Genomic DNA, 18,485 nt, shown 5'->3' with positions numbered 1-18,485 from the left:
GGAAGGAAGGAAGGAAGAAGGGGGAAGGGAGGAAGGGAGGAAGGGAGGAAGGGAGGAAGGGAGGAAGGGAGGAAGGGAGGAAGGGAGGAAGGGAGGAAGGAAGGAAATATGATGGGGGATGGAGGGAGGGAGGAAGATAGATGGTAGGAAGGAAGGAAGGAAGAAGGGGGAAGGGAGGGAGGAAGGAAATATGATGGGGGATGGAGGGAGGGAGGAAGATAGATGGTAGGAAGGAAGGAAGGAAGAAGGGGGAAGGGAGGGAGGGAGGAAGGGAGGAAGGAAGGAAATATGATGGGGGATGGAGGGAGGGAGGAAGATAGATGTAGGAAGGAAGGAAGGAAGGAAGGAAGGAAGGAAGGAAGGAAGGAAGGAAGGAAGGAAGGAAGAAGGGGGAAGGGAGGGAGGGAGGAAATATGATGGGGATGGAGGGAGGGAGGAAGATAGATGGTAGGAAGGAAGGAAGGAGGAAGGGAGGGGGAAGGGAGGGAGGGAGGAAGGGAGGAAGAAAAGATGGAAGGAAGATTATAATGAGAGTGAGGGAGGGTCTGAGGGAAGTCCTGCCCCCAACATGAGTGAGATTGAGCTGGCCACAACCATCATGCCCTTGCCCACTCTGACCACCACCCCCCACCCTCCAAGGTCAAACACAACTCTCATGCATCCCTCAATGAAAATGAGTTTGACACCCTTGGGCTATAGCTTCAACTTGAGATAGCCAGCATATCTTCATGCAAAGAATCGAATGGCCACCGGTGGCAGCAGAGAGTTGAGATTTGCTGGTGGAATTGGCTACCCTCTAGGTTTCTGCAACATGCAACCTGATCTACAGATGGCCGATTAATTAGAAACCGCTTTCAGTATAACACCAAGTCAGTGTAGCAACCGAAAAAAACCAACAACTTCCCACAGTTATGCCAAAAGTGAACTGAGAAAAGGGCACTCATTCAAAAGCAGCTGACATAATTCTAACAAGCTGCTTTTACAGACCACCTATTGTGGTTGAGAAGGTGCTGAAAACTATGTTTCCAGAGGAAAAGTATTATCTCCTTCCCTCTGATGGGAGTAAATCCCATTGAAATGAATAGGGTTTACTGTTTGAGCAAGCACAAAGATTATTACGCAAAGCTTCTTTTGTTGACATCGCCCGCCTGCTCCTGGTTATAAAATTAGTTTCTATGTTCACCAGTTGACATGTTTAACAAGAAGTAAAGAGGATATAGGATCATAGGGCTGGAAGAGACCTTGGAGGGCTTCTAGTCCAATCCCTTTTCCAAGTCGACAGCCCTTATTCCATCTTTGGACAAATGGTTACTTCACCTTTTCTTGAAGACCTCCAATAACGGAGCACCACAACTCAAAAGTTTCTTTTCAGTTATTTTCCTGGCCTCCAAGATCACCACAGAGGGGGACGGCAGCCAATAAATTAAAAAGATGCTTACTCCTGGGGAGGAAAGCGATGGTAAATCTAGACAGCATCCTAAAAAGCAGAGACATCACCCTGCCAACAAAAGTGTGCCTAGTCAAGGCTACGGTTTTCTCAGTTGCAATGGATGGCTATGAAAGCTGGACCATAAGGAAGGCTGAGCACCAAAGAATGGAGGCCTTTGAACTCTGGGGCTGGAGAAGACTCCTGTGAGTCCCTTGGACTGCAAGGCAATCCAACCAGTCAGTCCTAGAGGATTGAGGGCAAAAGAAGAAGGGGACGACGTAGAATGAGGTGGCTGGATGGAGTCACCGAAGCAGTTGGCATGAGCTTAAATAGACTCCAGAGGATGGTAGAGGACAGGAAGGCCTGGAGGAACGTTGTCCATGGGGTCACAACTTCACAACTAACAACAACAAAAGGATGTTTCTTTACTGAGCTTCCACCCATTACTTCTTGTTGCCTCCCAGGTGTTCTGGAGAATGGCAACCTTCTCTTCTCTGTTCTATCCCTTACATGCCAGAAGACTGCTACCATATCACCCCTGAATCTTTATCTTCTTAGCCTACATTTACCAAGTTCCTTAACCATTCATTATACCATTTAGCCTCCAGCCCCCTAATCATCTTGGTTGGTCTTCTCTGCACTGTTTCTAGAGTCTCAACTCCTTTTTTGTATAGTAGATATCAACTACTTTTCATTATCCCAGTGTACCCTGGTCTTTTTGCTCCAAGATGAATATTAAGATGCTATGTGGCCAAGGAAAGGGCAATTTGAAAGATTTCCCCCATACTATCCTTCCTTAAACGTACAAGTTGGACTCTGATAGTTCACTTTTTTCATAGCACACCAGACAATTACCCTGTTCCCCTGAAAATAAGACCTCCCAGCATAGTAAGCCCAATTGTGCTTTTGAGCGCATGCGCTAAAATAAGCCCTTCCCAAAAATAAGACCTCCCTGAAAATATTGCAACACAGCAGCTGTCAGGACATCTCCATTAGATAATTAGGAAAGAAGACCATGAGACTCCATGTGTAGAAATCAAGTGTACTTTTACTAATTATAAATGATTAAAGGCATAGCGTAGCGAAGTCTGATTATTTAGGCGTGAAAGCGATTGATATATAGAATAGCCCATTCCCCACCCCTTGGCATCACAGTTACAGTCCAATCATAATTCTCTCAAGTGTCAGGTGTGAGATAACTTCAAAAGGCATCACGAAGATGGAATGTCGGTGCCGTTAGTCCTGGCGGGAATCTCCCACGCATGCGTAGTCCGACAGGCAGCTGAACTCCAGAACCTTCCTCCAGCACAATGAGTAACCCCTCCCAAATACCATGCCCTCCCTCCCCGTTTCATGGCAGCCGAAGCAACAGCAAAGCAGAGGCTGACAGCAGGAGCCACGAGGTGACCACACTCACTGCCTCCTGCACCTCAAAAATAATAAGACCTCCCCGAAAATAAGGCCAAGTGCTTATTTTGGAGGTCAAAAGAAAATAAGACCCTGTCTTATTTTTGGAAAACGTGGTATGTGAATTCCAACAGGTATAGTACAGTCACATCATCCCTATGACATGTTTGCTAGACTTAAATTCCTGTGAATCTGAACACCCTTCAGGGGTGATTTTTTTAAATTCATTATAATCTGGTTCATTTTTTCAGTTTCAGTCTTTTACTTCCAGAAAAGCTCAAGGAAAGAAACCATTAAATATCCTTTACCAGATAGAACTTCCCTGCTAAACCATCCAGAAGGATTCTGTTTTGAAGGCTAGTTATATATAAATGCAGGTGTTTGTGCCTAGGAACACTCCTGCTCACTATTTTAAGTGCTTTAACAGTTGAGTTGTTTGCAATGTCACGGTGTGTACTGTAAGTTGCCTTCACAATATTATCGCCAAATGCACTCATAACATTTCAGATAAGTCTAGTAAAACGCTCTGGATATTTTTCAAATGGAAAAAGAAAAAAAACTAGAAATGTTTTCTCTGTGCAGAAAAATTCAAGGCAGCCTCTTTTCTAAGGCACCCATATCTACCCAGCAGAAAGATTTTTTTTTCCCTTTCTAGTCTGGGAGGTTTTGTGTGTGAATATCCTGACTGTGATTTGTAAAGTGGAATTTATAGTCCTGCAGAAGATATACTACCCATCCAGTCATGGCTTAACCTACAAGTCACAGTTGGGTACAGAATGGGGATCCACCACAAAACCGTGCTCGACTAAACCGCGTCCGACTAAACCACATAGCTGACGTCATCAACAGGGTGACAACAGCGCAGAGACAGAAGCACGCTGTAAACCCTAAACCTAAAATTAACCCCTAAACCTAAACCTAACCCCCCTAAACCTAATCCTAAACCTAACCCTAAACCTAACCCTAAACCTAACCCTAAACCTAACCCTAAACCTAACCCTTAACCTAACCCTAAACCTAACCCTAAACCTAAACCTAACCCTTAACCTAACCCTAAACCTAATCCTAACCCTTAACCTAACCCTAAACCTAACCCTAAACCTAACCCTTAACCTAACCCTAAACCTAACCCTAAAGCTAACCCTAAACCTAACTCTTACCTTAAGTTAAATCGGCTTGCTTTCAAAGCTCTATTTAAAGCGCCCTTCTTTCTCTGCGCTGGCTGTTGTCGCCCTGTTGATGATGTCAGTGACGCGGTTTAATCGGGCGCGGCTTAGTCGAGTGCGGTTTTGACGGGTCACGACAGAATGGTGGCTTGGTTTCATTTCAATTTTATTTCTTAAATTTATTTGCCGCCCATCTCACCGTCAAACAACCCTTTGTAAGGTCTCTTGATTAAAATTCTGCCTTGATGCCTACCGGTATGGCCACAATGGTGCTCAAAAATTCTGTTTTTAAACAAGATATTGGTTAAGTCAATTTGGCTGGATTTTACAATGTTCTTGCCACTGTGAGTAGCATGGTGGTTTAGTCAAATTGGCTTCCCCAACCTTGCTTGTTGTAAAAGAGGATCACATGAAGACTGCCACATCATTAAATATGAACCAGTTGCCAAGTATCCTAATTTTAATCACATGGCCATGGAGGACACCACAATAGTCCTTAAGTGTGGGAGAAAAGATTATTAAGTGACTTTTTTCATAACTGTTGTAACTTCAAATGATCACTTGAGCCTCAATGGCGCAGTGGTTAGACTGCAGTACTGCAGGCTACTTCTGCTGACTGCCGGCTGCCTGCAACTTGGCATTTTCAAATCTCACCAGGCTCAAGGTTGACTCAGCCTGCCATCCTTCTGAAATTGGTAAAACGAGAACCGAGATTGTTGGGGGCAATAGGCTGACTCTGTAAACCCGCTTAGAGAGGGCTGTAAAGCACTGTGAAGCAGTATATAAGTCTAAGTGCTATTGTTAAACAAATGGTCATAAATCAAGGATTACCTGTGTGTCGGAAGCTAACAGTAGCACCCACATCAGGGTTAAAAGTGCAGAATGCAGCCGCGTGAGCGATATCGGGTGTACCGAGATACACCCATGTTACACCTATCCTCCGCGAGCTGCACTGGCTCCCTATCGGTCTCTGAACAGGCTTCAAGGGGCTGGTTATCACCTTTAAAGCCCTACATGGCCTAGGACCAGATATCTGCGAGACCGTCTTCTGCCACATACCTCCCAATGGCCGATAAGATCTCACAGGATGGGCCTTCTCCGGGTGCCGTCGACCGGACAATGGCAACTCCTCAGGGGAGGGCCTTCTCTGTAGCTGCTCCAACCCTATGGAATGACCTACCCCCAGAGATCCGGACCCTTCCCACTCTCTCGGCCTTCCGAAAGGCTACTAAAACCTGGCTATTTTGGCAGGCCTGGGGCTGTTGACCTCATGAATGAGGTCCAGCCCCGCTTAGTTTGAGTGCATGACGTGTTTCTTTTTTTCTCTTCCCTATTTTTAATTTTTAGCCTTTTAGAGCTGTATGCTGTAAGCTGCCCAGAGTCCTTCGGGATTGGGCGACATATAAATTCATTAAATTTGAATTTGAATTTAAAAGTGCATGTGTGTGTTTCAGATAACAAATTACATTGCACAAACAAGCTCCGTTTTCTTTCCATGTGTATGATGTGGTTTTGCACGCCTGCAAAGTTTGTGCCCTGGGGCTGCAAAGTCATATTAACCATCTGATGATTATCAGATGCTCGTCTTCCAATCCTGCAGGTGCCTCCGTAAACTCCTTTAACCTGTAAGCTAATTATTGCAGCGACCAAACATGCCATGGAGTGCAATGTTGTGTACTCTGATGTAGCGTGTCACCTGAATCCACCCAACAGCTGAGCCTAGTGTTTACCTGATTTGTGAGCCGTTCTCACCTCTCTTCTGAAGGGATTTAGTCCACAACAACCTCTACCAACTGCAGATTCGCCAGTGGCACACCCAGTGCTCCGAGAACGCAACTTCTTCCAACCAAAACAAAATCTTAGAGCCAAAAATGAGAGAAAAATAAACTGAGAAATTATCAATAGGGCTAATATGGCTGTATCAAAGGACACGTGGAACCATCCTATCCTGTTAAGAACCTACGATGAAGAATCCAAAGGTGGTTTTTCAGGAGGCAACTGGACTTCCTTGTTTTTTTTCTTCTTTTGAAGACGTTTTGCTTCTCAGCCAAGAAGCTTCTTCAGCTCTGATGAATGACCAGCTGTCTGCAAGAAACATAAATCCTTCCATTCCCCACCATCCTGTCAGAGCTGAAGAAGCTCCTTGGATGAGAAGTGAAATGTCTTCAAAAGAAAAAAAAAAGAAGAAAGTCCAGTTGCGCCTTGAAAAAAATCACCTTTGGGACAATCATGATCTGGATGACTGGGGATCTCTACAGACGTTTAGCTCTACAATTTGGGATGAAGACCCTTGGAATGGGGTGGGAGTAGAAAGGGATTTCCAGAGGAAAAAAATTCCAGACTACAGGAAACATTTGCACCACTCAGGTGACCCTGAAGACACAGATAAACCTCCAAGTGCTTCAAAGACCCTCTAAAAGGATGCAAATGACCAGCTGTCTGCAAGGAATATAAATCCTTCCACTCCCCACTATCCTGTAACAGCTGAAGAAGCTTATTGAATGAGAAGCAAAATATCTTCAAAGAAAAATGTCCAGTTGCCTCCTGAAAAAGCACCTTTGGGACAACCATGACCTGGATGACTGAGGATCTCTACAGACTTTTAGCTCTACAATTTGGGATGAAGACCCTTGGAATGGGGTGGGAGTAGAAAGGGATTTCCAGAGGAAAGAAATTACAGACTATAGGAAACATTTGCACCACTCAGGTGACCTTGAGGACACAGACAAACCTCCAAGTGGCCTCAATGACTCTCAATATGGATGCAAATGACCAGCTGTCTGCAAGGTATATCAATCCTTCCATTCCCCACTATCCTGTAACAGCTGAAGAAGCTTCTGGGATGAGAAGCAAAATATCTTCAAAGAAAAAAAGTCCAGTTGCCTCCTGAAAAAACACCTTTGGGACAACCATCACCTGGATGACTGAGAATCTCTACAGACTTTTAGCTATGCTATTTGGGATGAAGACCCTTGGAATGGGGTGGGAATAGGAAGGGATTTCCAGAGGAAAAAAATTACAGACTACAGGAAACATTTGCACCACTCAGGTGACCTTGAGGACACAGACAAACCTCCAAGTGGCCTCAATGACTCTCAATATGGATGCAAATGACCAGCTGTCTGCAAGGAATATAAATCCTTCCATTCCACACTATCCTGTAAGAGCTGAAGAAGCTTCTTGGATGAGAAGCAAAACATCTTCAAAGAAAAAAAAGTCCAGTTGCCTCCTGAAAAAGCATCTTTGGGGACCACCATGACCTGGATGACTGAGGATTTCTACAGACTTTTATCTCTACAATTTGGGATGAAGACCCTTGGAATGGGGTAGGAGTAGGAAGGGATTTCCAGAGGAAAGAAATTACAGACTACAGGAAACATTTGCACCACTCAGGTGACCCTGAGGACACAGACAAACCTCCAAGTGGCCTCAATGACTCTCAATATGGATGCAAATGACCAGCTGTCTGCAAGGAATATCAATCCTTCCATTCCACATTATCCTTTCTGAGCTGAAGAAGCTTCTTGGATGAGAAGCAAAACATCTTCAAAGAAAAAAAAGTCCAGTTGCCTCCTGAAAAAGCACCTTTGGGACAACCATGACCTGGATGACTGAGGATCTCTACAGACTTTTAGCTCTACAATTTGGGATGAAGACCCTTGGAATGGGGTGGGAGTAGGGAGGGATTTCCAGAGGAAAAAAATTACAGACTACAGGAAACATTTGCACCACTCAGGTGACCTTGAGGACACAGACAAACCTCCAAGTGGCCTCAATGACTCTCAATATGGATGCAAATGACCAGCTGTCTGCAAGGTATATCAATCCTTCCATTCCCCACTATCCTGTAAGAGCTGAAGAAGCTTATTGGATGAGAAGCGAAACGTCTTCAAAAGAAAAGTTCAGTTGCCTCCTGAAGAAGCACCTTTGGGACAACCGTGACCTGGATGACAGAGAATCTCTACAGTCTCATAAGATGAAGAAACACACCCATGACTCAGTAGACAAATATACCATCCAAATCACAGGGAATCATGGCTGCGTTTTCTTTGTCTTTGGTGAAAGCCCGCTTGAATTGTCTTTGTGTGTGCACATCACACTTTCCAAAGGATTTTCAGAAAACCACAGACAGGTTCTGAGACAAGCCACAAGAATGACCAGGAAGATTTAAACTGTCCTGCCACGAGAAATGGAAGGAAGTGCACGAGGTTTCGCTTGGAGGAAAGATGCCCCTTGATGTACAATGGTCCATTTAGTGACTGAAGTTGCAAGAGCATTGGAAAAAAAAAAGACTTACGGATGGTTTTTTTTCACAGTTACAACCTTTGCCGCATCCCCATGGTCACGTGATCAAAATTCAGAGGCTTGGCAACTTACTTTGTACTTATGATGCTACCTTAATACTCTTTAATGAATCAATATTGCGCCACGGTGGCACAGTGGTTAGAGTGCGGTACTGCAGGATACTTCTGCTGCCTGCCGGCTGCCTGCAATTGGACAATTCAAATCTCACCAAGCTCAAGGTTGACTCAGCCTTCTTCCATCCTTCTGACGTGAGTAAAATGAGGACCTAGATTGTTGAGGGCAATTGGCTGACAGTAAAAACTGCTTAGAGAGGGCTGTAAAACACTGTGAAGTGGAATATAAGTCTAAGTGCTATTGCTATAGCCCTTCTTTTTCTTCCTTCCTTCCTTCCTTCCTTCCTTCCTTCCTTCCTTCCTTCCTTCCTTCCTTCCCTCCCTCCTTCCTTCCTTCCTTCCCTCCCAGTAGTTAGAATGCAACATTGCAGGCTAACTCTGCCTACTGCCAAGAGTTTGATTCTGACCGGCTCAAGGTTTGACTCAGCCTTCCATCCTTCCGAGGTTGGTAAAATGAGGACGTAGATTGTTGGGGGAAAGATGCTGACTCTGTAAACCACTTAGAGAGGGCTGTAGAAGCACTGTGAAGCGGTATATAAGTCTGAATACTATTGCTGTAGTTCTTCGTTTCCTTACTTCCCTCCCTCCCTCCCTCCCTCCTTCCTTCCTTCCTTCCTTCCTTCCTTCCTTCCTTCCTTCCTTCCTTCCTTCCTTCCTTCCTTCCTTCCTTCCTTCCCAGTAGTTAGAATGCAATATTGCAGGCTAACTCTGCCCACTACTAAGGTTAACTCATCCTTCCATCCTTCCAAGGTGGGTGAAATGAGGACCCACACTGGGGGGGGGGGGGGGAGGGAATAGGCTGATGCTGTAAACTGCTTAGAGAGGGTTCTAAAGCACTGCAAAGTGGTATATAAGTCTAAATGTCATTGCTATTGCCTGAACATTTAACAAACGTTAAATCTGGTTTACATGACCATAAGTACATTACATTTATTTTTCTGTTACTATCTTGAAATGAATCATTATTGGATCACAACTTTTGGAAACCGGTAAGGAAGACGCAAACAGGTTTAGGGAATGGGGAGGAAATGTTGACTTTAAGCTGAATTGTCCACGTTTAGAAGGGGTGTTCTGTTATTTTTCCACAGATTTGCAATTATCCTCTGGGATTTCATGCAGGAGTCTCGAGATACGACCCTAGTCCTCGAGACATAGTACCTTGAGATAGTCCTCGAGGTACGACCATAATTAAGCCAAAAATTTCTGTTGCCAAGTGAGAGATTGGTTAAGTGAGTTTTACCCCACTTTACGACTTTTATTGCCACCGTTGTTAAGTGAATCACTGCAATTGTTAAGTTCGTTACACGGTTGCTAAGTGAATCTGATTTCCTCTTTGTCGGGAGGTAGCAAAAGGGGATCATATGACCCAGGGACACTGCAACCGTCATAAATATGAGTCAGTGGCCAACTGTTCAGATTTTGATCACCTGACCACAAGGATACTGCAAGCGTTGGGCGGGGAAAAATGGTCATAAGTCGCATTTTTCAGTGCTGTGTTAACTTTGAAGAGCCAAGGTGGCGCAGTGGTTAAATGCAGCACTGCAGGCTACTGCTAGATCAGCAGGTCAGCGGTTCAAATCTCACCGGCTCAGGGTTGACTCAGCCTTCCATCCTTCCGAGGTGGGTAAAATGAGGACCCAGATTGTTGGGGGCAATATGCTGACTCTCTGTAAAACCGCTTAGAGAGGCCTGAAAGGCCTATGAAGCGGTATATAAGTCTACTGCTATTTGAAGAGTCACTAAGTGAATCATTGTAAGTTTAAGGTCTATCTGTACTTGAGGTTGAGAACTTTTGCATGAAAAACTGGGCAAGGGAAATGGTCTCAGCAGAACTTCTCACATCGAAACCAAGAACTGTAGAAGGAAAGTTGCCTATTTATTTATTTTTTTAAAAAAATGTGATTAAAACGCTAAAATGAAATGGTCATTGTCACTGAAAGTGACAATAAAGTCATCTACCAAAGTAGTTGGAACTACAAGTTTAGAAAGATGTCTTCCAAGATTCATTCCACAATATGATGATGATGATGATGATGATGATGATGATGATGACGACGACAACATCAACAACAACCCAGAAGCAAAATAAAACTAGAATTCATTCTACTCTGTTTGGTGAATTCTCTTCCTCTTTAATCAGCTTTGTGACTACATGGTTACATTTTTGTTTAAATATCTCATAGATGTAATTAGATAATACATTCATTTCTCATCCATGTCTATCATCTTAAGAACTTAACAGAAATGACATTGTGCCTTTTTCAAGGAAAAAAAAAGTCTCTTTCGATTTATATAAATTTCAGAACCCCAAAAATAGAATTTAAAATACAGTATACGCTGATTTTTTGTTTAATTTTTTAAAAAAGCTTACCAACTGGGACTTTATACTACATTGAAACTCTTTAATGACTCGATATTGCCCATACATTGTTCGTTGGATTACAATCATTTAGCAGAATAAAATTCAGTATCTATCAGTAATTATTACATCTGATCAAAGGGTTGGGTTCCCACCCCCACCCCCACCGCCCGGGAAGTTTGCAGAGAATGTAGCTTTGACATTCCGACTTCTTCATTTTACCTCTTTAACAAAGACATGATTTAAACAAGTGACACAGGGGAGAGGGTGGGGGAGAAAGTATCCATTTTAAATGCATGAGCTATAAATCAAATTACCTTCGGCTCTGTCCTAGCTTAATGCTCTTCCTCCAACTGTCACTTTTTCTTAAAATCAATTTCAGATGTGGAGCATTGCACCCTCGTTCTAATTGATAGCAACACCCACTCATGATAAGCATAACATGAAGTAGTGTCCGTAATGAAACTCAATTGAGGGTTGAATTTATATATATATAGACACACACGCACACACACACACACACACACACACACACACACACACACACAAACACAAGCACACACACTGACGATGTTAGCAGTGGCTAACAAAAGCTTAGTGAGCAATATATTTTAAAGTTCCGGATATCACAATATCTGTTTCTTTTATACACACACACACACACACACACACACACACACCAGTGGTGGGTTTCAAAAAATTTTGGAACCTCTTCTGTAGGTGTGGCCTGCTTTCTGGGTCCACTGTTGGAACCTCTTCTAACCGGTTCGGTAGATTTGACGAACCGGTTCTACCAAATAGGTGCGAACTGGTAGGAACCCACCTCTGACACACACACACACACAGTATATCACAGAAGGGACTACAGAGCCTCACATTTTGTAAATATTTAAGTGTATCTTTTCATGTGTCAACAGTGAAGAAGTGACCCTTGGCTAAAAGGGAACTCTATGTCAAAGAGGGTTAAAGCAATGCTGGAAAATAATGGTAGCCGCACAAAATCTTAACACTTTGGGCCAGGGGTAAAAACCAGCAGGTTCTGGAGAACCAGTAGTGGAAATTTTGAGTAGTTGGGAGAACCCGCAAATACCATCTCTGGCTGGCTCCAGAGAGGGGTGGGAATGGGGATTTTGCAGTATCCTTCCCCTGCCACGCCCATCAAGCCACGCCCACAGAACCGGTAGTAAAAACGATTTGAATTTCACCACTTCTTTGGGCCCCATTTGAACATTGTCACTTAGGGGTGTGCTCACTTTTGTTGCCAGCCGTTTAGACGTTAATGGCTGTGTGTTGCGTTATTGTGAGGGGACAGGACATTTACATGGTTATACAAGCTGTGTACTCACTACTTTACGTTGTAGCCAAGTGTCATTTCTTCAGTGTTGTCACAGGAAAAGATATACTTAAATATTTACCAAATATGAGGGGGTCTAGGCACTTCTGTGATATACTCTTATTACAGGGATCTTGCATAGGGATGGACAGTGATTAAAAAAGCAACATTTTTGGGTGGCTTCTATGATGGAAATTTCAGCTCCTGGAATTCTGCGCATAACAATAAAAAAGATGGCTAGGATATATTTGTTTTTCCTCTGAGCCAAAGGAAAAAAAGGTCCCGCCTGAATTTCTGTACAGAAGCCAGTAATGTTTACTTTAAAAGGACAACATTGGGATGGAGTTCAATCATCAGGGCTGAAGCCATCAGAGATGCCTTCTAAGAAAGAAAACAGTGAAGATATTCAGGCACATCTTTGTCCTTTGCGAGACAACGCGGGGCTAGCAAAGTGTGAAAAATCAAACGGAGGGAGGTCAGTAGTCCAAAATATGTTGCAAGACTGGAGGAAATTAAAAAGGGACAAAATCACTTCCAATGAAAGGAAGAGGGAACGTTTTACGGAAAGTTTGCCTTCATAAGAACATCCTCTCCTGGTGCTACAGATTACTCCGTCCCTAGGAATGGGAACTCTTCAGCTCTTTGAGTACACGGTTCTCCGAGCTCAAAATACGTGAGATCAAGGCAAAGGCTCCAAAAACCTGGAGTGATCCCACTGGAGAAGTCCTTCTGCTGGCTAGCTACACAAGGATAAGGCAGGAGGAACTGCATGTTTCCAAAGAGATGCTTCCAAACTCAACCTTCAGGCGTGGTTACTCAAAAATAACTCCCTTTGCTGTTGCCAAAACAAGTTTGCTTCCTAGCCAGCGTGGGGAAAAAACACACAAAAAAAGAAGGAAAATAATAACGACAAAGGATTTTTTTGTAAGAGAGAGAGAGAGAGGGAGGGAGGCAGAGAGAGAGAGGGAGAGAGAGAGAGAGAGAGAGAGAGGGAGAGGGGGAGAGAGAGAGAGAGACTTTTTGGGTTTGCCCAGAAAGAATGACCCAGCCTTCCTAAACTGTGTTAAGGAACAAGACAACCACTTTCCCCCCAGTATGTTTGAAACAGGGGGGGAAAAATCAGCTCCTGTCACTTTTGATACACTCCAGTCCTTCCCCCTGTGGGTTCAGTAGAGAATATTAGAAGACCGCCAGACAGAAACAAGTGACACGGCCAATGCATTCAACAGTCATGAACTCTCCCTTGCACAGTATTTTGATAGGAACTTCATCCTCGTTGCTTCTCTGCTACATCCAAAGAAAAGGCAGTTCCCTGTACATACATACATACATACACAGCTCAAGAGCGTTACACGGTGTGCACTACAGTCTATGTTGTGAGACTGGGATCCAGCCTATAAACCGTTAGGATTCTCCACGGGATCCCTTCAGATTTCAGAGCATATATTTTTTTTAACACAATTCCCTGAACACGGTCAAAAGTAGCAGTTCAAACCCATTTGAAACCTGGTCTATTTCAAATTTTTTTTCCCCTTTCCTTCTTCCTGCATGTTGGAAAGCTGCTTTCTCAAAGCCATTTCTCTCCGTTACAATTGGAAGCACTAGCTCTGAAACACACAAGGCCCCGTGTGTCTCTCTGTGTGTGTTTGTGTGTGTGTAAGTGTGTGATATCCCCTTCCTTTTTCTTAAAACTTCAAGTGAATTACACTTCGCCACCCACTCCCACCCTTCTCTCCCTGTTAGAAAAATAAATAAATAATGCACTTCTCCCCCCTGCCACATTTATCCTTGCTCTAAGGAGTAAATCTATTTCCTTTCTCTTCCATTTTAGTCCAAAGGTTAGGGTTAGTCTCTCTCTCTCTCTAAGGTTTTTTTTTCAGATTGCTTGGCTGGGCTCAACGGTTCTTCCAGCATCTCGGTTGCAAATCAAGCAGGGAATTTTTCAGCATGGTTGCAGAATGAGCAAACAAACCGTTTAAGCGGTAGTTTAGACTTTTTGTTTTTATTTTATTTTGCCTCACTGGATTCTGTTCCACTCTGCAAGACTGGAGAGAATTTTAGCACTGGCAACTGCAGAGGTGCGGGGAGAGAGAGAGAGGCTCCCATGAAAGGCATTGCATCTAAGATAACAGCAGCTGACATTAAAATGCTTTTTTTTTTTTTTTGAAAGGTTCCGGCTTGTACTTCAGCTATTTACTCAAGCAAGGCACACTGCTCAGGTTGCAGTTTGCAAGCAACTGGCAAACCGTCTGTGAAAATCTACCTCTCAGGCTCAATAGCGTTTTGCTAAGATGCGCTGAGGATGTTAAGCCTTTTTCTGCAGAAACCCAGTCTTTTAATTTGGGAGCCTGCTTTGAAAACTATGCCAAGTAAACCAAATACGGCTTTTTTTTGGGGTGGTGGTGGTGGTGAGGCACATGGGCTTGGATTGCCAAGTGATAAAACAGAGCTCTCTGCTTGTCCCAGGGGACATCTATTTTACATTTAGCCAAGGGGGGGGGGGGAAACCAACAACTTATGATCTGATGGATGTGATTGAACCGGATGGAAATAACAAAAAATATACGGGTTCCGCGAGCCAAACGGAGCTCCTTCTGCAGCACTTCCAAATGTTACACACCGTGTTTGTGCCCTAACTACTCCACTTTGGGGGGAAAAAAATCAGGGTCTTCCTACTTTCCTCAAGACACAGGATAGAGAAACCTGTTTTAAGAATGACCCGCCCAGGCTGATCCAGGTTCAAACCCTAAAGGCAAGACTGGATCTACGAGATCCTAGAGACTAGATCTTACAAACCTGCCCCAGTTTCGGAGTGCTGCAATGCTAAGCCAGCCTGTCGCTCTGTTTTCTAGCCAATGTGTTAGGTGTTTTTTTGACCTTGCTACAGAGGGACTCCAAAGAGGATGGTGGCTAATGCTAGCTAGGGCCTCAGAACCAAGTCACCTCTGTCCCCCCCCCAACACCTGGACGGTTGCTTCTCTCGGCAGGTGTCACTGCAGGTAGAAAAAATGCAAAGTGAGAGGAAGTTCCAGGTTATCTCTCAAAGTCTCCTACCTGAATTATGGACATCCGACTTGGTGGAACCTCGGTGACGTTAGTCCCTTGGCCTGTGAAGCTGGTATGGCATCCCACGTGGCCCTGGGGCACGCTCAGGTTGTTGGAAGCCGGTTTCAGGAACATCACCTCCGATCTGGGCGAACTAAGGGGCAAGCGAGTCTGGTAGTCAAAATAGATGGGCGAGGTAGCCAAGGACGGGCTACTGACCACGTTCATGACGTTGAGGGGCCCACGGCTGTCCTCCCCTTCGCTGGGCACCAGCATGATGTCGTTCTTGCTAATCTTCTTCTTCTTGCCCTTGCCCCCTCCGCTGCCCCCACCCCCGCCCCCGCCCCCGCCCCCTCCACCCAACTGAGGGTGGCTGTACTCAGCAATACGGCAGTTGTAGGTACGGATGTCCTTGTTCTCGCGCTTACACTTCACGGCGATGGTGATCATGGCAGCCAGGAGGATGATGGAAACGGTGCTCAGGGTCACGATTAAGGGCAGCGAGAGGTCCCAGTGAGGCCGGCGGTGCTGTTCCCCGTTGACCTGGGGCTCTCCTGCTTCAGGCAAAGGCCCAGCCAAGGCCCGGACAATCAGCTTGGCCACTGCAGAAAGGCTGGGCTTCCCGTGGTCACTGACCTTCACCACGAGTTCTGCCACAGGACTCAGCTCTTCCCAGTAAGGGTGAAGGGTACGGATCTCCCCACTGGTAGGGTCCATCTCAAAGAGATGCTCCTCGTTGCCTTCCACAATCTCATAGGTCAAGCGTCCGCTTTCCCCGAAATCGTTATCCATGGCCCGGACGGTGCCCACGGGGTAGCCCACGCCGGCATTTGCGGGGGACCTGGAGTTCAGCCGTGTCGTTGATCAGGGCCGGCAAGACAATCATGGGGGCGTTGTCGTTGACATCCAAGACGGTGACCCGGACGGTGGCGTTGCTCTCCCGGTGGGGGGAGCCCGAGTCTTTGGCCAACACGTGGAACTCAAAATGTTTGGTCTGCTCGTATTGAAGCTGCGCAAAGCATAGATGGCCCCGTTGGTTGGGTTGACCGAGACGTAGGTGTAAATAGAGACGTCCCCCACATGTCCCGGCAGAATGGAGTAGGAGACGGTGCCATTTTGGCCCAGGTCGGGGTCCTTGGCCAACACGGACCCCAGATACTCTCCCGGGATGTTGTTCTCAGGCACTTGAAGCACATAAAGGCTCTTGCTGAAACGTGGCGGGTTGTCATTCTCGTCTAGGATCCTGACCGAGAAGGACTTGGTGGAGTTCAGAGGCGGGTTGCCCCGTCCCGAGCCAAGATGGTGACATTGTACTCGTCCTGCACCTCCCTGTCCAAGGGCCGGTCGGTCACCACTGTGTACAAATTGTCATAGTTCTCCTCTAAGGTAAAGGGCACGGCCCCATCTCCTCCACTGCCATCGCTGCCTTGCACCCGGCACTGCAGCTGCCCATTCTTCCCGGAGTCCCGGTCGGTCACCCTGACCAGGGCGATGACGGTGCCCGGCGGGCCGCCTCGCTCAGGGCCCCCTGGCGCACGGAGACGAAGCCAATGGTGGGCGCATTGTCATTACGATCCAACAAATGCACAGTCACTTTGCAATGGGCAGGGATAGGATTGGGACCCAAATCCCGGGCCTGGACGTCGATCTCCACCAAGTTGCCCTCCTCGTAGTCCAGGTTGCCTTTGACCCGGATCAAGCCCGTCTGGGGATCGATGCTGAACAGCTCCCGCACCCGGTCGGGCGTGTAACCGCTGAAGGAGTAGAGCACCTGGCCGTTGGTGCCTTCGTCGGCGTCGGTGGCGTTGAGGTCGAGGAGGACGGTGCCCAGCGGGACGTTCTCCGGCAGCTCCACCACGTAGGAAGCCGCCTCGAAGACCGGGCTGTTGTCGTTGGAGTCGATCAAGCGGACGTTTAGCTGGACGGTGCCGGAGCGAGGGCGGCTCCCCGCCGTCCAGGGCGGTCAGCACCAAGGTGTGGTGGCTCTGCTCCTCGCGATCCAGCGGCTTCTGGACCACCAGCTCGGGGAATTTGGTGCCGTCGCCCCGCGCTTTGACATCAAGGGCGAAGAGGCCGTAGTCGTCGCGGGTGAGCAGGTAAGTCCGCAGGCCGTTCTCGCCCGCGTCGGGGTCGTGGGCGCTGGCCAGCGGGAAGCGGGTGCCCGGCGCTGCGTTCTCGGAGATGTCCAAGTCCACTTGGTCGGAGGGGAAAGCGGGCGCGTTGTCGTTGAGGTCCTGGATCTCCACTTTGATCATGCAGATCTCCTGGTCGTTGGCGAAGACCTCGAGGGAGAGCTGGCACTTGGCGTTCCGGCGGCAGAGAGCCTCGCGGTCCAGGCGCTGCTTGGTGTACAGCAAGCCGCTCTCGCCGTCCACATCCAGCAGGTGGGGAGCCGAGTTCTCCAGCACGCGGAAAGTCGCCTTGGCACCGCGGGGCCGCTCCAGCGAGGGCGACCCGCCGCTCGACGACCCGGACTGCAGCCGGGCATCGCGGCCGATGTTGCCGATCACCGTGCCGGCGCCTTGCTCCTCCGGCACCGAATAGTTCAGGTTCTTTAAGGCCAGGGCGGGAGCCCAGCAAAGGATGAAGCACCAAGCGGAGAGGGACATCCCAGCGGACGGCGAGGACGAGGCCGCCTCTCGGCCAACCCCGCCGCCGCCGTCGCCGCCGCTGCTGCTGCCGCGTTGGCGCCTCTGCTTTCCAGCCGATCGTCGCGCCCCTCCGCCTCCTCCTCCTCCTCCTCCTCTCGCTCTGCCCCTTCAAGTTCCCGAACCTGTTGCTCGGCACGATCGACTCGGCGCCGGCACCACCATGGACGAGCCCGGCAAAGGGCGGTCGAGGCTGCCACCAACGGCCAGGGAAAGGGGTCTTTTCTTTTTTCCGGTCCTCGTCTCCTCCTCCTCCTCCTCCTCCTCCTCCTCTCCTCCTCCTCTCCCTCCTCCTCCGTGCTGCAGTTTCCCCTTGCTCCGTCCCAACTTCAGCGAGGCGGAGGGACGTGCCAAGGCTTAAAGCCCCTTCCCTTCTGGGGGGGCGACCGAAAGGAGCGAAAGATCAGCCCCGGTTTTTTTTTTCTTCCCCCAAGGCAGGAGCTGTTCCTTCCAAAATTAAAAAATCAAATAAAATTAAACCCTTTGCAACGATGCCAAAGATCCTCACGCGAAGCTTCAAAGAAGAAGAAAAAAGAGAGAGGGAGCAAAAGACGGAGTTTTTTTTTTTTTTTCTGCCAGGGAATTCGAGGTATTTAACAAAAAAAGAAGAAGAAGAAAGAAAAAACCAGCGGCTCCTGGATCCCAAACGACTTGGAAAAACGGGATCGTAAGAAAAGCAA

At 47.0% G+C, this 18,485-nt stretch overlaps 1 protein-coding gene across 1 annotated transcript in view; it reads right to left on the bottom strand.

Moving 5' to 3' along the window:
* The window catches only part of PCDH17 (protocadherin 17), a 208,861-nt gene extending 190,803 nt beyond the window's left edge, over positions 1 to 18,058 (bottom strand). The window contains 6 exon segments of the mRNA XM_087726270.1: positions 15,167 to 15,988; positions 15,990 to 16,159; positions 16,162 to 16,443; positions 16,446 to 16,667; positions 16,670 to 17,096; positions 17,098 to 18,058. Of these exon segments, the coding sequence (XP_087582396.1) occupies positions 15,167 to 15,988; positions 15,990 to 16,159; positions 16,162 to 16,443; positions 16,446 to 16,667; positions 16,670 to 17,096; positions 17,098 to 17,766 (2,592 nt within the window). The 5' untranslated portion in view covers positions 17,767 to 18,058.
* Between the last annotated feature and the right edge of the window lie 427 nt (positions 18,059 to 18,485).

The sequence above is a fragment of the Thamnophis sirtalis genome, unplaced genomic scaffold (assembly GCF_051295495.1).
Source record: "Thamnophis sirtalis isolate CommonGarterSnake01/CBP01778 unplaced genomic scaffold, rThaSir2_p1.2 scaffold_12, whole genome shotgun sequence".
Lineage (NCBI taxonomy): Eukaryota > Metazoa > Chordata > Lepidosauria > Squamata > Natricidae > Thamnophis > Thamnophis sirtalis.
The sequence above is the reverse complement of the archived record's forward strand: the minus strand, read 5'-3'. Positions and strand labels throughout refer to the sequence as shown.